Genomic DNA, 15712 nt, shown 5'->3' on the forward strand with positions numbered 1-15712 from the left:
CCCTCAGAATAAAACAAAATATTCTTCCAGTGGCTTAAGAGACCCTGCAGGTGATCTGGTCCCTGCTTACTCTTCTGGCCTTCTTTCTCCAGCACTCTTCCTTGGCCACTTCTTTCCAGCCTTCTTTTGTTTTCCAAATATGCTGAGCTCGTCCTTGCCCTGGAACTTCTGCATTTGCTTCCCATCTGTCCTTCTGATCCCCCAGTTCCTTGATCTCTCTCTTCTTGAATTTCTTTGTTCAAATGTTACCTCTGCAGAGAGGTCCTTTCTATCCGTGTAAACCTGTATTTGTCACTGTCTGCCTCTTAAAAAAAAATTTTTTTTTAACCTAACGTTATGATGTATGGTTTATTTGTTGATTATCTGTCTCTCCCACAAGAATGTAAGCTCCGGGAGGTCTGGGACTTCATGTCTGAGTTATGGCTGTGTCTCCAGTGCTAGAACTTGTCTGACACACAGCTGGAGCTGAGAAAATATTTGTTGTATAAATAAATACCTTCAGACCCTCACCAACGGCGGGCTTGCCGCAAGGATGATGAGTTCCTAGATCAACAATGTCCTTCCAGTTCCTCGCAGCTCCAGTCCTGCTATTAAGATATCTGCCGGGGATGTTGAAAACCCCAATCTTATTATGTCCCCTAATAAAACTCTGAATTTACGAACCTGGGATCCCAACCAGTCTGTAAATCTCTTCAAGTAAGGCAACATCCAGATGCTGAATCAGGACAAGTGCATCCACATGAGACTGGGGAGATGATGGTCTTGGAAATGTGTAAAAGAAGGAAGGGGGCTACAGGCAGAGGGAGGCCCAGGAGCCAGGCAGGAAGCCCAGGATGGATAGAACCTGGTCAAAAATGTTCATGGGGTCTAGTAGTAGGGTGATCTCCCATCAGGCTGTGACAGTGCCAGCAGCCATTGCAGCAGAAGCAGCGACAAAAACAAGGGACTTCGTATTTCAGCTCAGAGCCTCCCGTTTTCTTTTCTTTCTTTTTTCTTTTTTAAATATAGCAATAGGGTGGAGAGGTAAAGCACCACGGGGCTACTGGGACGCAGGAATATGCGTGTGGAAGGCGAGGAAAGGGCAGCGTTTACTACGGGAAGGAGGAGTTTAAGAGAACTCATTGTTCGTAAAAGAAAAGCTGGGATGTGGCTCTGCAGGAGCGGAGGGAACAAATATTTATTTTTTTCTGAGAGGAATGCTGGAGTCTATCTGGAGGAGGGACTTAACTAGTCCCTTCCCCGGGCCTGCTGCACCGCCTGGGCAACCCCGAGAGGCCCCCGCTCTCCACTAGCCACAATAGAGCGGGGAGGATGCAATCTTTGGCTTTGATTAAAGAGGTGGGTGGCGTAGGCGGGAGGCACCGCGGTCGCTGCGGCGCGAAGGGGTGGTCCCAGTGCAGCCGGGAAGCCAATCTGCGGCGACTCCGGGATCTGGCAGCCTCCTTGGAGACTCGGCAGCAGTTGAAGCACCAGAGCTGCTGGCTGCCTTCTCTGGAGCTGCCGGCGCCAAGGCGCAGCGCCTCTGGGGGCGCAGCGGGAGCCGCACTCTGAGCGCACCGCGCACGCCCCCGGCCCTTGACGCCCAGCGCCTCCGTGCGGACCCTTTCCCCGAGAAGTTGCAATTCCTTGCAAGTCGCCCTGTGAAGGCACTAGGCCGGGAAGAGAGGCTTCGGGAGGAGGGACGTGGGTGGGAGGTGGGCAGGAGACTTGCTTCTCAGATTCGCCCCAATTAGCACCAAGTTGGCAGACAAGCCCACAAACCCACGGAACCTTTGGTTTCCCACAAGTCACATTCTCAGTATTTCAAAATAATCTGAGGGCAAGAAAGCTTCAACTCCCATCGTAGGTCAAAAAGGGACACACTCAGCACCACCGCCTTGCAGTAGATGACAGAGAACAAACCCGGGCGATGCTCAGCTGCAGAGCCCAACCCCGAGTCTGCATCGCCCCGGGGCCGGCGGGGAGAAGCCGGGCCGGCCCTGCAGAGAGCCCCCTGCGGGAGGGGCCGGCCAGGGCGCCGAGAAGCGGGTTGCTGTGGGACTGCACAAACGCAAGCCCGTCCGAGGAGTTGTGCCAGCAACATCACCGCCTGCATTGCGTCGGACCTGACCATTTCCAATGCGAAATTCCCGGGGAAGGTCGTGGCCGGGGGCCGGGCGTGTGCGGGGCTGTGGACCGTAAGGGAAGTAGAACTGGGGGTCAGCTTTTCTGGCAGAAGGAAACCTGTGCCGGCAAGGGTGGGAACTGAATGACAGCCCCCCTCTGCCAAGCCACCCCCTCCTGTTTTCCATCTACCTCCTCGCTCCCGCCCTCCCCCGCCCTCCCCATCCCACGCCCGGGTGGGCCAATCGCTGCTCCGCATTCCGGGCGCTCTCTCAGGTTTCTGCTGATCTTGCAGCGCCCAGAAATGGACCGAGCGGACCCGCGCCGCACGCACCCTGCCCCACTCGGAGCTCCCATCGGCTCCCGGCGTGCGGCGTAGCCTCGGCGAGGTCCGCGCCGGGGTGCGGGAAGCGGAGGCGACCCGCGAGCCATGTAGATCCAGGCTCTTGCTCTCTCGCCTCCTTCGGGATCGAATCAAGGGCTCCCACGGTGTTGGGAGGGGGCGAGAGCGCTGCTTACCGTCATTTGCTTCAGAGCTCGGGAGAGGGTGGCATTTTGCTTCTCCACCCCGCAGCCTCCGGAACTCCCCGCACCCGAGAGAGGACTGCGTCTCCAGGTTGCTGGCCACGGGTGAGAATGGGGGTGGGCAACGGACATTTCGGCCGTAGCTGCCCAGTAAAGCGACCGACCGACTGAAGGGGCACAGGAAGAGGGGCGAGGGCCGCACGTTTGCCCCGGCGCCCCTCGGATGCTGCGGCGGCCGCGGCTCCCGCCGGGCTACGGCAAAGGCGACCTGCCGCATTCCCAGTCGGGCTCTCCGCCGACTCAGCACCGCCCCTGCGCCAAGCCGGCAGGCCAGGTAGGGTGCTCCCCAGTTCGGGGCTGCAGAAGCGGGGCTTGGGGCGACGGGTGGGGGAAGCCAGGGGTGCGGGGATGCTGCCTGGACCTGGAGCTCCCCCAGCGTCTCTCGGCGCTTTTCCGATCTCTAGTTTAACGAAGTTGTAAACAGATCGGCTGTTGGGCAACGGGGAAAGTGGGGTGGACGAGCCCCAAACTCGGATTTCGGGTGTCTGCGTGTGTCTGTCTGCGTGTATGTGATAACCCTAGCCAAAGTCCCGTGCTTCCTAAAAAAGCTAGAGATCTGTGCTCTTCCGTGTCTGTGGGTCCGTCCCATGTGAACGCCTCTGATCTACCCCCGTATCACTTTCTATTTCTCTGCAGCGTCCATCGATTGCCCCGGTGGGAGCTTAGAAGGCGGCAGGCGAAGAGGGCTAGGAGGGGGGAGAACCAAGGAGAAGCAGAGGGGGTGGCAGGCGAGGGGATCTGCTGAGCTGGCTCTACAACGGGTCCTAGGAGGGCTCGAGGAGGGGAGGGGAGGCCAGGGTGACCCCGGAGCGATGGCCGGGTCCGCTAGAACAGCGCTGAGTTAAGGCCACCTCGGAGCAGGAAGAAACATCAACCCTCCCCCACACCCCCGACCCGGCGAAAAGCTGCACCCGGGGCTGCAGGCGAGGGGGATTCCAAACTGAGGAACAGGCGGGGCGGAAGGGACAGTACTGAGGAGCCAAGTGGTGGATCTCTCCACCTGCCGGCTTGAAAGCCCCGCCCCCTGGGCGCGGGGAGACGCGCGGGTCCCCCCCACCCCGCCTCCCTCGCTCCTCCCCAACCCGGGTCCGCCCCCGGTCTCCCGCCGCCGCCCCCCGCTTCCATCATGACGGTGATGCCGGGAGACAACGTGGACGAGGCCTCGGCCGCCCCGGGCCACCCCCAGGACGGCAGCTACCCGCGGCCGGCCGAGCACGACGACCACGAGTGCTGCGAACGCGTGGTCATCAACATCTCGGGGCTGCGCTTCGAGACGCAGCTCAAGACGCTGGCGCAGTTCCCCAACACCCTGCTGGGCAACCCTAAGAAACGCATGCGCTACTTCGACCCGCTGAGGAACGAGTACTTCTTCGACCGCAACCGGCCCAGCTTCGACGCCATCCTCTACTACTACCAGTCGGGGGGCCGGCTGCGGAGGCCGGTCAACGTGCCGCTGGACATGTTCTCCGAGGAGATCAAGTTTTACGAGCTCGGCGAGGAGGCCATGGACAAGTTCCGGGAGGACGAGGGCTTCATCAAGGAAGAGGAGCGCCCCCTGCCCGAGAAGGAATACCAGCGCCAGGTGTGGCTGCTCTTCGAGTACCCGGAGAGCTCGGGGCCGGCCCGGGTCATCGCCATCGTCTCCGTCATGGTCATCCTCATCTCCATCGTCATCTTTTGCCTGGAGACGCTGCCCGAGCTGAAGGATGACAAGGACTTCATGGGCACCGTCCACCGCATCGACAACACCACGCTTGTCTACAGTGCCAACATCTTCACAGACCCCTTCTTCATCGTGGAGACCCTCTGCATCATCTGGTTCTCCTTCGAGCTGCTGGTGCGCTTCTTCGCCTGCCCCAGCAAGACAGACTTCTTTAAGAACATCATGAACTTCATCGACATCGTGGCCATCATCCCCTACTTCATCACCCTGGGCACTGAGATAGCCCAGCAGGAGGGGAACCAGAAGGGCGAGCAGGCCACCTCGCTGGCCATCCTCAGGGTTATCCGGCTGGTAAGGGTTTTTAGAATCTTCAAACTCTCCCGCCACTCAAAGGGCCTCCAGATCCTGGGTCAGACCCTCAAAGCTAGCATGAGGGAGCTAGGGCTGCTTATCTTTTTCCTCTTCATCGGGGTCATACTGTTCTCCAGTGCAGTTTACTTTGCCGAGGCGGAAGAAGCTGAGTCGCACTTTTCCAGTATCCCCGACGCTTTCTGGTGGGCGGTGGTGTCCATGACCACCGTGGGATACGGTGACATGTACCCTGTGACAATTGGAGGCAAGATCGTGGGCTCCTTGTGTGCCATCGCTGGTGTGCTGACAATTGCCCTGCCCGTACCTGTCATTGTGTCCAATTTCAACTATTTCTACCACCGGGAGACGGAGGGGGAGGAGCAAGCCCAGCTGCTCCACGTCAGTGCGCCTAATTTAGCCTCTGACAGTGACCTCAGTCGGCGCAGCTCCTCCACTATCAGCAAGTCTGAGTACATGGAGATTGAAGAGGACATGAACAATAGCATAGCCCATTTTAGACAGGCCAGCATCCGAACTGGCAACTGCACCCTAGCTAACCAAAACTGTGTTAATAAGAGCAAGCTACTGACTGATGTTTAAAACAGCCAAGCCAACACACTAAAAAGCCCCCCCCCCCACTTAGCAGCTTGAAAGACTTAAGACACCAAACAGAACCAAACCCCGAGTGACCCAGGTCACTCTTTGTAGATACTTCACTAAGTAGTCTTTGAATGCTCTATTTAACTGTCAATGCGTTGTGGCATTGCTGTTTGGGGGTGGCGAGCTTTCAGGAGCCATGAAAAAAAGAAACTATTTTCATTTTATTAAAAAAAAAAAAAGGGAAAAGAAAGTGTATTTTCTAAAACTGGTTTAAAATAACTCAGTCCATGAACTAGTCTAGGTAAAATAAGATTCATATGCTTCCCCATTTTTAATCCCTGTTGGCTTTTTCAATTTTTTTTTCCTTTTAACTAAGAATCACATGATCACTTAGGAATACAATTAAAATTTGCATGGGACTCCAAGATGAAATCTTTGCAGACTGCACAGCACACTGAAGGCCGTGCATCAGGGGTGTTCTGTGTAGCATGATATATGCCCACTGAAACAGGCAGCGGACAGATGTTTTTATTCTGATCAACAGAACTGCGTATTCCAAGGTGAAAAAAAAAAATTACTCGAGACTGGTTCACAAAGCACCTTATAAATCTGATACTGGTCCTGGTCTGTAGAGATTTTCCCTCTGCCCCATTCCCTTCTGATTCAAACTCTTCTCCAAGAAAAAAGATAACTGAATGAAAGTCACTGGTTCATCTGCAGTGCTGCTAAGATTCTCGACTGCAGAAGCACCCAGTGGGTCTTTTCTCCCCAGTCCTGCACCCTGACCCCTGGCCTCAGAGCTGGATGCAAAACCTTAGCCTCCTTATCGCAAGAGAGCACAGGTGGAACCAAGTGTGCGCATGTTTGAATCTGACCATATTTATTTTGTAATCGCATGCCAAGAACGTGAACTCAGACAATAGGGGATAAGCTTACTTTGGAATTGACTCTTCTAAAAATAGATCCTTCTTCATTTGCATTCACCAAAAGTGCACTCCTTCATTTATTAACTACTTTATTAGTAAATAAAGTACTGTATTTAAGTCCATATGTTAGTCCGATGGGAACAGTAACTTTTTGGAGCTCAAAGCATGTTCTCTTATCCAGCATTATGGCCTCTTTGATTAAGATGTACCTTGAATTAATTAGTGCATGATTAATTTAATTAAAACATTAAAAATTAATAAAAATTACAAGTTTGCGGGACAAAGGGCCCAAAAGAAATAATGGGGGGTGGGGGTGGGGGGCACTCAGTCAATTTTCCTGCCTTTGCTCAGGGAAGTGTCAGGTGTCTGTGCAGATGTAGGCAGAGAGGGGACCAATACGCCCATCCCTTAAAGGGAAGCTCTGTGGAAGACTAAGATATATAGCAACACCTAAGAACTAAGCATTCTTTTCTAGCTGAAGATAAACACAAGCAAAACAAACAAACAAACAAACAAACAAAGGTGCATACTGCATGTGATCTGGTGCATTCTTAAGATGTAAATGAAAGTGTTTATCCATCGTATGCATCCAAAGCAGAGCTGATTTCTTTTTGCAGTCCTGATCTGAAGTCCTAAGACTTCACCCCCCTTGCCCCCACCTTGAGGCTCCCTGAAGAAACTCAACCAATTGATTTAATAGTTGCTTTAGTGCCTTTATCCTGTACCCACAGCGAACTGCAGAAAGTGCCTCCATTAACCAAGCTGAGAAGTTATGTAACAAAAGGGAGGAAGGGTTGGGGCACAGATCTTTGGCTTTTCCTTTTTCCACCCTCGCTGTCTCCCTGCACGCCATGGGGACCCCGCACCGTCCGGCACCCGGGACGGGAGACATCCGAGAGGGGCCTGCCTCTCTCATCCACTGGACTCAGTCCCTTCGGCAGCGTGACTGACGTGGGATGGACACTGGGGCCTGAGACCCATCTTCGAATTGGATGAGAACTGTGAACTGGTTTTCCCTTCTTCTCCACCAGAAGCCAATATAAACTCTTGGGGAGTTTGTTTCCTCTTGAGGGTTGCTCTGGACAAGCCAGGTTTCCTCGGGGCCAGCCTGGCGGTCCCTGCACATCTCTGCGCTCCTCCTCTGTCTGCCACAGCACTTTGGCCACCCTCTGCCACCCGATCTTTGCAGGCATCATTGTGGATGTGAGAATGCTCCATTCAGAGCAACCTTCCCTAGACCTTGTCTCCTGGCCCCTCCTTCGAGTATTTCCTACGATGTTCCTGGGATGGTCCACCTGGTAGCCACTTCGCAGGTTGAACATCTAACTTCTGTCGCCCCTGGCACCCAGGCCAGAGAACGGTGGGGACCCTGTGCCTAGCTGAGAGAAAGCCACATCACACCGGCCTCTGGAGGCCAGCAGCCGTCCACCTCCAGGGAGGCACTCACAGCCTTTTGAAGGACCCAAAGTGGGGATCCTCATTCTGCATTTAGCACGCGGCTGCCTGCTGCCCAGCGCCTTTCATCCCTGCCCTGCTGCTTCTGGAAATCTTCCCCGTGACTTCCCTCCCTCCCCCATCCTACCTTAGAACTAGCAGTGAGGCAATAAAGCACCAAGCTGGAGTCACACCCAGGCTGACTGACTCAGTGGAAAGAAAGAACTTGAACGTGTTCTTTTCCTGTGCGGCTTCTCTGAATCTGGAAGAAGGACAGGACACATGCCGTGGAAGATGGGGCGAAGGACAGCACAGCATCTGACCTCCCTGCAGTGTTTCCTTCTGGTTTCGACCTCGACTCATCCTGGCTGTTTCTGTCCCACCTGCTTATAAAACGGGGAAAAAGTGTCAACCTCCCCCACAGCTCCAGAGAGTATCTTGATCTTTTATTTAGACTTTGAGGTCGAGGACACACAGAACTTGAAAGGCTGCACTCTGTCAACAGCAATAATCCGCTCAGTACTGTGGGATGGTGGGTCAGAGGATGAGAACAGGGCCCCAGGACTGAGAAGACTGGCTTGGGCCCCCGGGGCCCGCTCTCGCAGCGCCTCGCTGCCCCGGGCGGGCCCTTCCGCATGTGTCACCGGCAGGAGTGCTGCATGCTGCCGGCCTGCCGCCTGGGTCGGGGAGGAGCTGTTGTTACGAGTCTGGGTGGTTTGGGGAAAATGAATGCTGCTTATCCATCTGTAGCTCTTTGAAACCAAGTGAGGAAGACTGGAGCACAGGGACGGTCTGTGTAGCACAGGCACGCGCCGGCTGGCAGAGCTCTCACCCCTTTGCACAGGAACGTGCTGAAATGGTTTTGTAGACCTGAAGGTGCGCTTAACAAAACTGCCTACTATGGAGTGGCTCTCCTTGGATTTCCTTCCTTATGTTTATGTGATCAGGCTTTGTACCTTTTCGTCCCCTTCCTAGCTCTTGAGCGTTCACGGCTCATGTCTTGAACACTGGTTTTCTCCAGCAGGGGAAGACTTCTGACGCGCCGAGAGCCATAGCCCTGCCCTTCCGGTGTACTGAGGCCCTAGTTCAATAGGGCGGCAGCGGAGGGGCTGGGTCACACCAGGGCTGCTAGCCTTCCCAGAATCTCGGAAGTGGTTAACTCACCTCGAGGGATCTGAATCAGAGAGACCAAAGACATTAATTTCCTCTGTCCTCAGATTCAAAGAAGACAGATTGTAGCCAGGAGAGGCTTTTGTGTTGGCGTTGCCTCCTCCCCATCTGCGCGCAGCCCTCCCTCCCCGCCCCCTTGAGAGCTGAGTTCTGATGATCAGTGAAAATGGTTCATTGTGTCAGTGAGTTGGCCCAGCAAGATCCAGCACACCAAGAGCAGACCCTTCTCCTGGAGTGTGGCCGAGGGACAGTCACATTTCCAAAGTGAGACTGTCCGGTCAGCTTAGATTTCACTGTGGAGTCTTGACTCACTTGAGAATAAATAAAAATGGTAAAGTGAGGAATAGATGTCTTTAAGTAAGAAAGAGTTTGGTTTAGTCCACCGAGGGCCTTCTTCGTGTTGTGTGTGGTTACAGATTTTTCAAATGAGTGAACATCTGACAACCCAGTAGAAATCGTTTCCCAATCCTCCCATTTACTAGGAGACCTCAAAACACATGCGTTTCAAACATTGAATTCCTTGTTCCATAGATGGGACTGAACCGAAGGAGAGGGCAAGTGCCCCCTTTCTCCCAGGAATGGCTCTCTCCTGGAGAGGTGAGAGTCAGTGCATGGGAACCATCCGCAGCATGAAATTGTTAGCATATAAACTGCTAAACAGCCATTTTATCTTCCCGCTTTTTTGAGAAAGGATGGAATCTTTCAATGTTTATGTTTGTTTTAAGAAGACCAACAAACACACCTTTTTAAACCAGACACAACCCAAGTTAATCGCCATCTCAGGAGGTGGCCTCTCGTCCACCGTGCGATGCATTCGCGCTCGCATTTATCCCGTGGGATTTCAGGGTAAACTCGAACATGTCCAGCATGACTCAGGTAGACCTTAGAAGAACGTGCACTACTTATTTTTGTAAAGACTCGAAGAGGAGCCGAGTTGTTAACCAAAACCGGTCCGTTGCCTTGGGTCACTGTGCAAACTCATTCAGGGTATAGATGTAAGGCTCGGAAATCTTGGGAACAAACGCCAATCTCTTTGCTCAGGCAAAATGACCATGGGCTTTCTTGAGAAGCCCAGGTGCATGTACGGGGTGAAGCTCTGCTGTCCTCAGGACCATTAGCTTTCAGGACATTAGCCCGAGTTGCAGTGACTTTCATTTAGGGGCTAATGAGGGGTTTACTTTTTATGACACGAGACTTCGAAGAGGAGAGAAAAGTTTTGTACCACAACCAGGGAGGAAGAAGAAATGGTGTAAGGAAATAAAGCAAAATGAAACACAAAGCCCTCGTGAAATATCCCAGGTCCGAGTTCCCTCCTTTCCAAAAGCTCCAGACACACCTTTCTTCTCTTCCGTGCGCTGTTCACTCAGCGGCTGTAAGTAGGAAGGACGGGCTTTATGTGACATACCTCTGCTATTAAAGAGCACGTTTCACCACGGTTAAAGATACCAACTGAGTAGTCTTCAAGTGCACCATCAGGACAACAAACCATTTAAGCTGAAACAGCGCTATTTCATGTGTTGAGTTGGCCAGTTGCTTACGCCTTGAGTTAAGGACGTGTCCCATTGGCACCTGCTGTGCATTCTCCCTGCCCTAACTGTTGACTAGGTCGGGTAGAGGACGTTGAATGTTACGAATCGAGAGCCTGATTGAAGTGCATAGTTTCCATCTATGCAATTTTACTTGCTTCTGTCACTTTATGATCTGTTCATATTCGGCATCAATTAAAGATAATTTTTAAGGATCTTATCAAGGAACATCTTGACTGGTTATTTGTCTCTTGTTTAAAACAGTGTTTCAGAAACCCTTTCTGGGGGTGGGGTGTCTCTTTAAATAACATGGTGAATCCAAGATATAATTGAAGCAACCTCACTTTCTTTGAAACTCATGGACTCTTTCTTCAGTGCAACACCGCGGTTGAATTTTAACAATACCTTTGCAGTTTGGTCTCAGGTAGGCTCCCAAGTAGAGGGGGTCGGAATTTGACCAGTGGGGATCAAACTTGGAAAAGGGGAAAAGAAATGAGGCCCAAGGGAGTAAAGCAATTGATTATATTTGCTTAAATTGTTTTTGATTTGAAACTGTATTCTTCGTTTGCCGACCAAGCTTTACAGGAAGGATAGTGGTGTGTGTGTGTGTGTGTGTGTGTGTGTGTGTAATAGCGCCGTGGTCTGGCATCCAGTAGCTTGACAGTTACTCTGTGGTGTTAGAAGTGATTTTGTTATGTCAGAGCGCAGTGATCCCAAAGTGTGCTTCACAGACGCTTTCCCCGCATAGTTCTATGTGTGGTTAATATTTCTTTCTTCCTATTTATTTTAAAAATGATGCATTGATACACTTTTTTTCATTCTTCCTGAGATTTAGAGATTCTCTCTCCTTCCTTGTGACTATCACGTTTTACACAAGCTCTTTGACGCTAAAGAAAACAAGGTTCCATGCTCGGTGGCAGGTGTCTGTCCCATGCCAAACGCTTTGGGGGGGCTGGTACGCCGTCCTGGAACTGGATTGCACTGTGAGAGGTTCAAATGGTAAGAGTCGGAGACAAATCTTGCTTTTGCTGTGGAAGTTCCCACTGAAAGCAGATGATGAGGCCGGGCAGGCTGCCCACCATTTTTCTGTTGTGGCTGGAAAACAGGCAAGGCTGAGCTCTGGCCGAGAAGGGTCCGAAAGAGCTAGAACCACATCAGTGCGGTGGGCCCACGAGCCAGGGCACTCATAGCCCCGAGGGTGCTTCTCAGAGCTCTTCTTGGAGCAGAGGCAGGCAGAGCCAGGTAGCGGCAGGGGCAGGGCGACCCCGGAGTGTATTGTTGACAGAGCTTCAGAATGAAGCCAGGCTGGTTTTAAGGGGGGCCAGGCAGAGGAGTCAAGAACAGAGGTCTGACGTAACGCGACGCGAGCTCCTCTGCCTCTGGGTCGGGAAGCTGGCTGAAGCTTCCTGCCGTCAGTCTAGACTTGCAGAGCCCACCAGGCCTGAGGGTGGGGGGAAGGCGAGCCCTGAGGCTGGGCAGAGTGTGCCCCATGGCAAAGTCCTGTGTGGGTAAGACAGCGTGGTCATGCCTCAGGACTGGAAAGCAGCCCTTTGAACCAGCTTAAAACCAGATAATCAAAAAATTCTACTAAATTAATTGAATCCAATATACCTTAGATTAAAAATTTTTTTTAATTAATTTTTTTGGGAGGGAGATAATTGATTTATTTACTTTTATTTATTTTTAGTGGAGGTACCGGGGATTGGACCCAGGACCTCGTGCATGCTAAGCATGCGCTCTGCCACTGAGCTATGCTCTCCCCACTACCACTGATTTTTAAGATGCACCCTTGTTTGACACATTTGTAAGAAAGAGAGAACTTTGACAATTATGACTGGCCTTTACATTGATTCATCCTGGTTTTAGAGATGTAAGAACGTAAACAGAACAAAACAAAAGGAATCAACATCAAATCACTATGTTGCACACTTGAAACTAATTTAATACTGTAAGTCAACTCTACTTCCATAAATTTTTTTAAAAAAGGAAAGAATCTTCAAATTGATGAACTACAGGGGTTCTAATGTGTGTTCCCCTTTGTTTCCTGGTGTGACAATAAGTCTGAATTCTAAACCCATTACGGAGGGCAGTTTCTTGAACCCTGGCTAGAACCTTTAGGTCTTCTTTGAATTACCTTCTTATGCGACAGTGTTTTCGCTCAGCTCTGGCCTTGACTTAGGCTTTGGGCTGATACCTTTTGGAGCTCCCTGTCTTTATGTTGTTGGGCGTCCAGAGATCATTTACCTTAGAGGGCCTTAGATCGCGTTCTGTCTGAATGGTTATTAGCTGGGGGTGTGCTGGAAGGTGGAGCGTCATATGGCAAAGAAAGACTCGTGAGCTGTGCTTAGGGCTGTGGGCTCTTTGAGGCTTTAAGTTGCTCATATATAAAAAGGAAATGCAAATACCGCGTAGGGTTGTGTGGATTAAATGAGGTAAGTTAGCACGGTCCGTAAATTCGAGCATGTTCCATGAATGTGAGATATTAAGAGAGATGTTACTATAGAATTATAATGGTGAGCGGAGGAGCAGGGGGAGGAGATGGACTTTACAGGAAGACTCCGGGGGATCAGAGGCTTGATTCAAAGATTAACTGTACGATGTGGAACTTGAAAGCTTGGGGCAGAGATGTTTCCGGGAGGAAACTTCAGTACATCCCGCGTATTTGCCAGGTAGGCAGTGGCCCCACAGAACACGAAGCCACTGTTTCTAGTTTTGTTTTTCCCTTGCCCTGCTTTTAATACTGTTTTACCTCTTCAGACTCCAAATATCAAGGGTGAACTGTCATGCAAAAAGCTGAGGAAAAAGAAGGTATCTTTAATAATTTTCATCTCTTCTCTTTGCCTCATTTCCCCCTTGTGCAAAATATTGTGTCATTTGAATTTTTTTTCTTGCCACCTGTGAATATTGAAAAATAAAGCAAGATGTTGTTTCCAAAATTTTCTCCTATGCTTGTCTGAGAGACATTATATAAATATAAAAACCTATTCTTAACTTCCCTTGCTAGAAATAAATCACCCTCACGAGCATGTGTGAGTCAATACAGCCTTTTTCTGGACTAGCACCTATGCTACAAAGATGCTCATGAAAATTTATAAGTTATAGTATCTCTCCAGGGGTCCAGCCCTTCTTTCATAAAACTGCATCAAGGAGCTGTGATTTCGATAGCAGCAAGACTGTCATCTGGTTTTCTTAAGGAATTTCATTGTAATTAAGTAAGGAGTTGAGTATCTGAGAATCTTTGGTTCAGGAAACATTTTCTAGACGTGAAACTTCAAGTGTGAGATTGAGTTCTCTAATTGCTTATTTTTTTTTTTTTAAATAGATTTGACATGATCTGTTCACGTTTGCTCGTTTGCTGTAATAGTGTTTCAAGTGCTGAGCATTAAATGCATTTTAGGGACATTTCTAGAGAAACTAATTCTAGTTGAAATGTATTTTTTCAGAATTGAAATCAGAGGACAATGAATGACCAGGTGATTAAGCTTAAGCTTAAGCTTGGGATAATTTAAGTTTTGAGCACAGGGCCAAATCCAACTTTTATTAAAAATGCATATTCCTCAACTCTTGAGTTAAGGGTGTTTGGAAATCCAAGACACTTTATCTCTACAGTGATTTTCTTTTTCATTCAATACAATATAATTATTTCAGTATTTCAGAAAAGGAGTAATTTGGTTTTAAGTGAATTTCCAAGAGAATCTCTCTGGGACTGAGATTTCCCCCACGAAGTGTTTCCTCTTCATTAACAGCCAAAACAGAAGTTTTGGAGAATGGTTGTATGTAAGTCAGTCCTACAAGAAGGGACGCCCAGCTCAGTTTTTGAAAAATCACAGGAGATCAGCTTATTTTTATTTTATTTTATTTTATTTAAAAAAAATTTTTTTTTGAGATCAGCTTATTTTTAAGAGACATTTCCAGTTAAGGTGGAATGGTTTTCTTTTAAGTTTCTGGAGGATGAAGATCCCATTTGTTGGGATTTTTAAAATAATGCCTATCTCTAATGGATAAAGGGGAGTCCTCTTAATGCCATTTCATCGCAATGTAGATAATTCAGAAAACAGAATAATGTAACTTTATAACATACATGTTGATTAGTGTGTGGGAAGAAAAATGGTTGTCCACTGCAGGAATTTCCAAGCAGTGCATCAAAGTGGTGTTTCAAGGCAGGAATGCCCACTGGATGGGTGAGAGGAGGTTGTTCAGCACGAGGAAGCCGAATACTTGACTTTAATTATAATTCTCCGGAGTCTGCAGTGAGAGTATGATGGTTAACATGAGAACTGTGGTGTTTCATCTGCCTGAAGGTGGGAAGTTTGGCATAGGATGGCCTTCCAGTCTGCAGCTTTAATGGATGACCAGGAAATGGGTCGACATTGAAGAGATTTAAGAGCTTGGCTCATCTGCTGTACAATAAGCCATGTCCTAGTCACTCATTAATTACCCTTGCTTATTATGGTGACTGAAATAATGGCTTATCAGTTAATGTGATGGACTATTATGCTGTTTAATACAAGCTATATAAATAGTCTTCTAGGTCATTTTAATGAGCTCAACGGTCAGCCAAGTTGTGGTGGAAATGGTGCCAGACTCTGCGCTAAATTATCCAGGAAGTTTGCTGGTGCTCAGTAAGGTAGACCCTTGTTATCACAGTTTATTTAAACCGAGTCTTACAGAGAGAAGTGGGATTCATTAGATGATTCTAAGGTATGATCTTGGGAAGCCCCAGGACTCTAGAGTCCAAAACTTAAAAACACCATTTCCGTAGGTCCCAGACCTACATAGTGACCTAAAGGGAAAATTATTTAAGATGATTTTTATAAGGCAAATTCTTGTAATGTGAACGAAAGTAACCATGTTTCACTTAAATGCATTTCCTTTGTATCTGATGATTTTATTTTAGGTGCAAGCTCCGCCATTCACATACATTATACAGTAACTCTGCGGGTGGAAATTCTGAACCGCTCAGCCTGTTACAGCGATTCCCAGCCTCTGACTGGGCTGACGTTGAACCTTGTTGTGTCGGATTCAGTTCCCCAATTTAGTTCACATAGTAGTTGAGATTCTTAAAAAACAAATAAACAAACAAACAAACAAAACTTGTTCTTGGTGCTGTTTCTTTGGGGGAAGAATCTTTTTTGTGGTTCCCTTTGACAGGGATTGTAATTTTAGTCAAAATAGTTCATTGATAATTGAGTTCCCTCCCTAGACCTGAAGCCTGGACACTTCCGGAAAATAGATATTTTTGGTCTGTTCTGCTTGAGACTGGATTACCACATTTTCCGTATATACCTTTGTTTCCCTCAATGGTCAGATGTTGGCAGTTAATTTTACTGGAAAATTGTTGCTCATAGTCTTTG

The 15712-nt window shown here is 49.3% G+C and overlaps 1 protein-coding gene across 1 annotated transcript; it reads left to right on the forward strand.

Moving 5' to 3' along the window:
• Positions 1-2777: 2777 nt before the first annotated feature.
• KCNA1 (potassium voltage-gated channel subfamily A member 1) lies at positions 2778-15451 on the forward strand. The gene is made up of 2 exons (XM_064478956.1): positions 2778-2962; positions 3325-15451. Exon 2 carries the CDS (start codon positions 3815-3817, stop codon positions 5300-5302), a length of 1488 nt encoding a protein of 495 aa, XP_064335026.1. The 5' UTR covers positions 2778-2962; positions 3325-3814; the 3' UTR covers positions 5303-15451.
• Positions 15452-15712: the final 261 nt, after the last annotated feature.

Source organism: Camelus dromedarius, chromosome 25, assembly GCF_036321535.1.
Source record: "Camelus dromedarius isolate mCamDro1 chromosome 25, mCamDro1.pat, whole genome shotgun sequence".
Classification (NCBI taxonomy): Eukaryota; Metazoa; Chordata; class Mammalia; order Artiodactyla; family Camelidae; genus Camelus; species Camelus dromedarius.

Bases quoted from the DNA above. Each gene is read 5' to 3' on its own strand.
- KCNA1 (XM_064478956.1), top strand. From the start codon at position 3,815: ATGACGGTGATGCCGGGAGACAACGTGGACGAGGCCTCGGCCGCCCCG.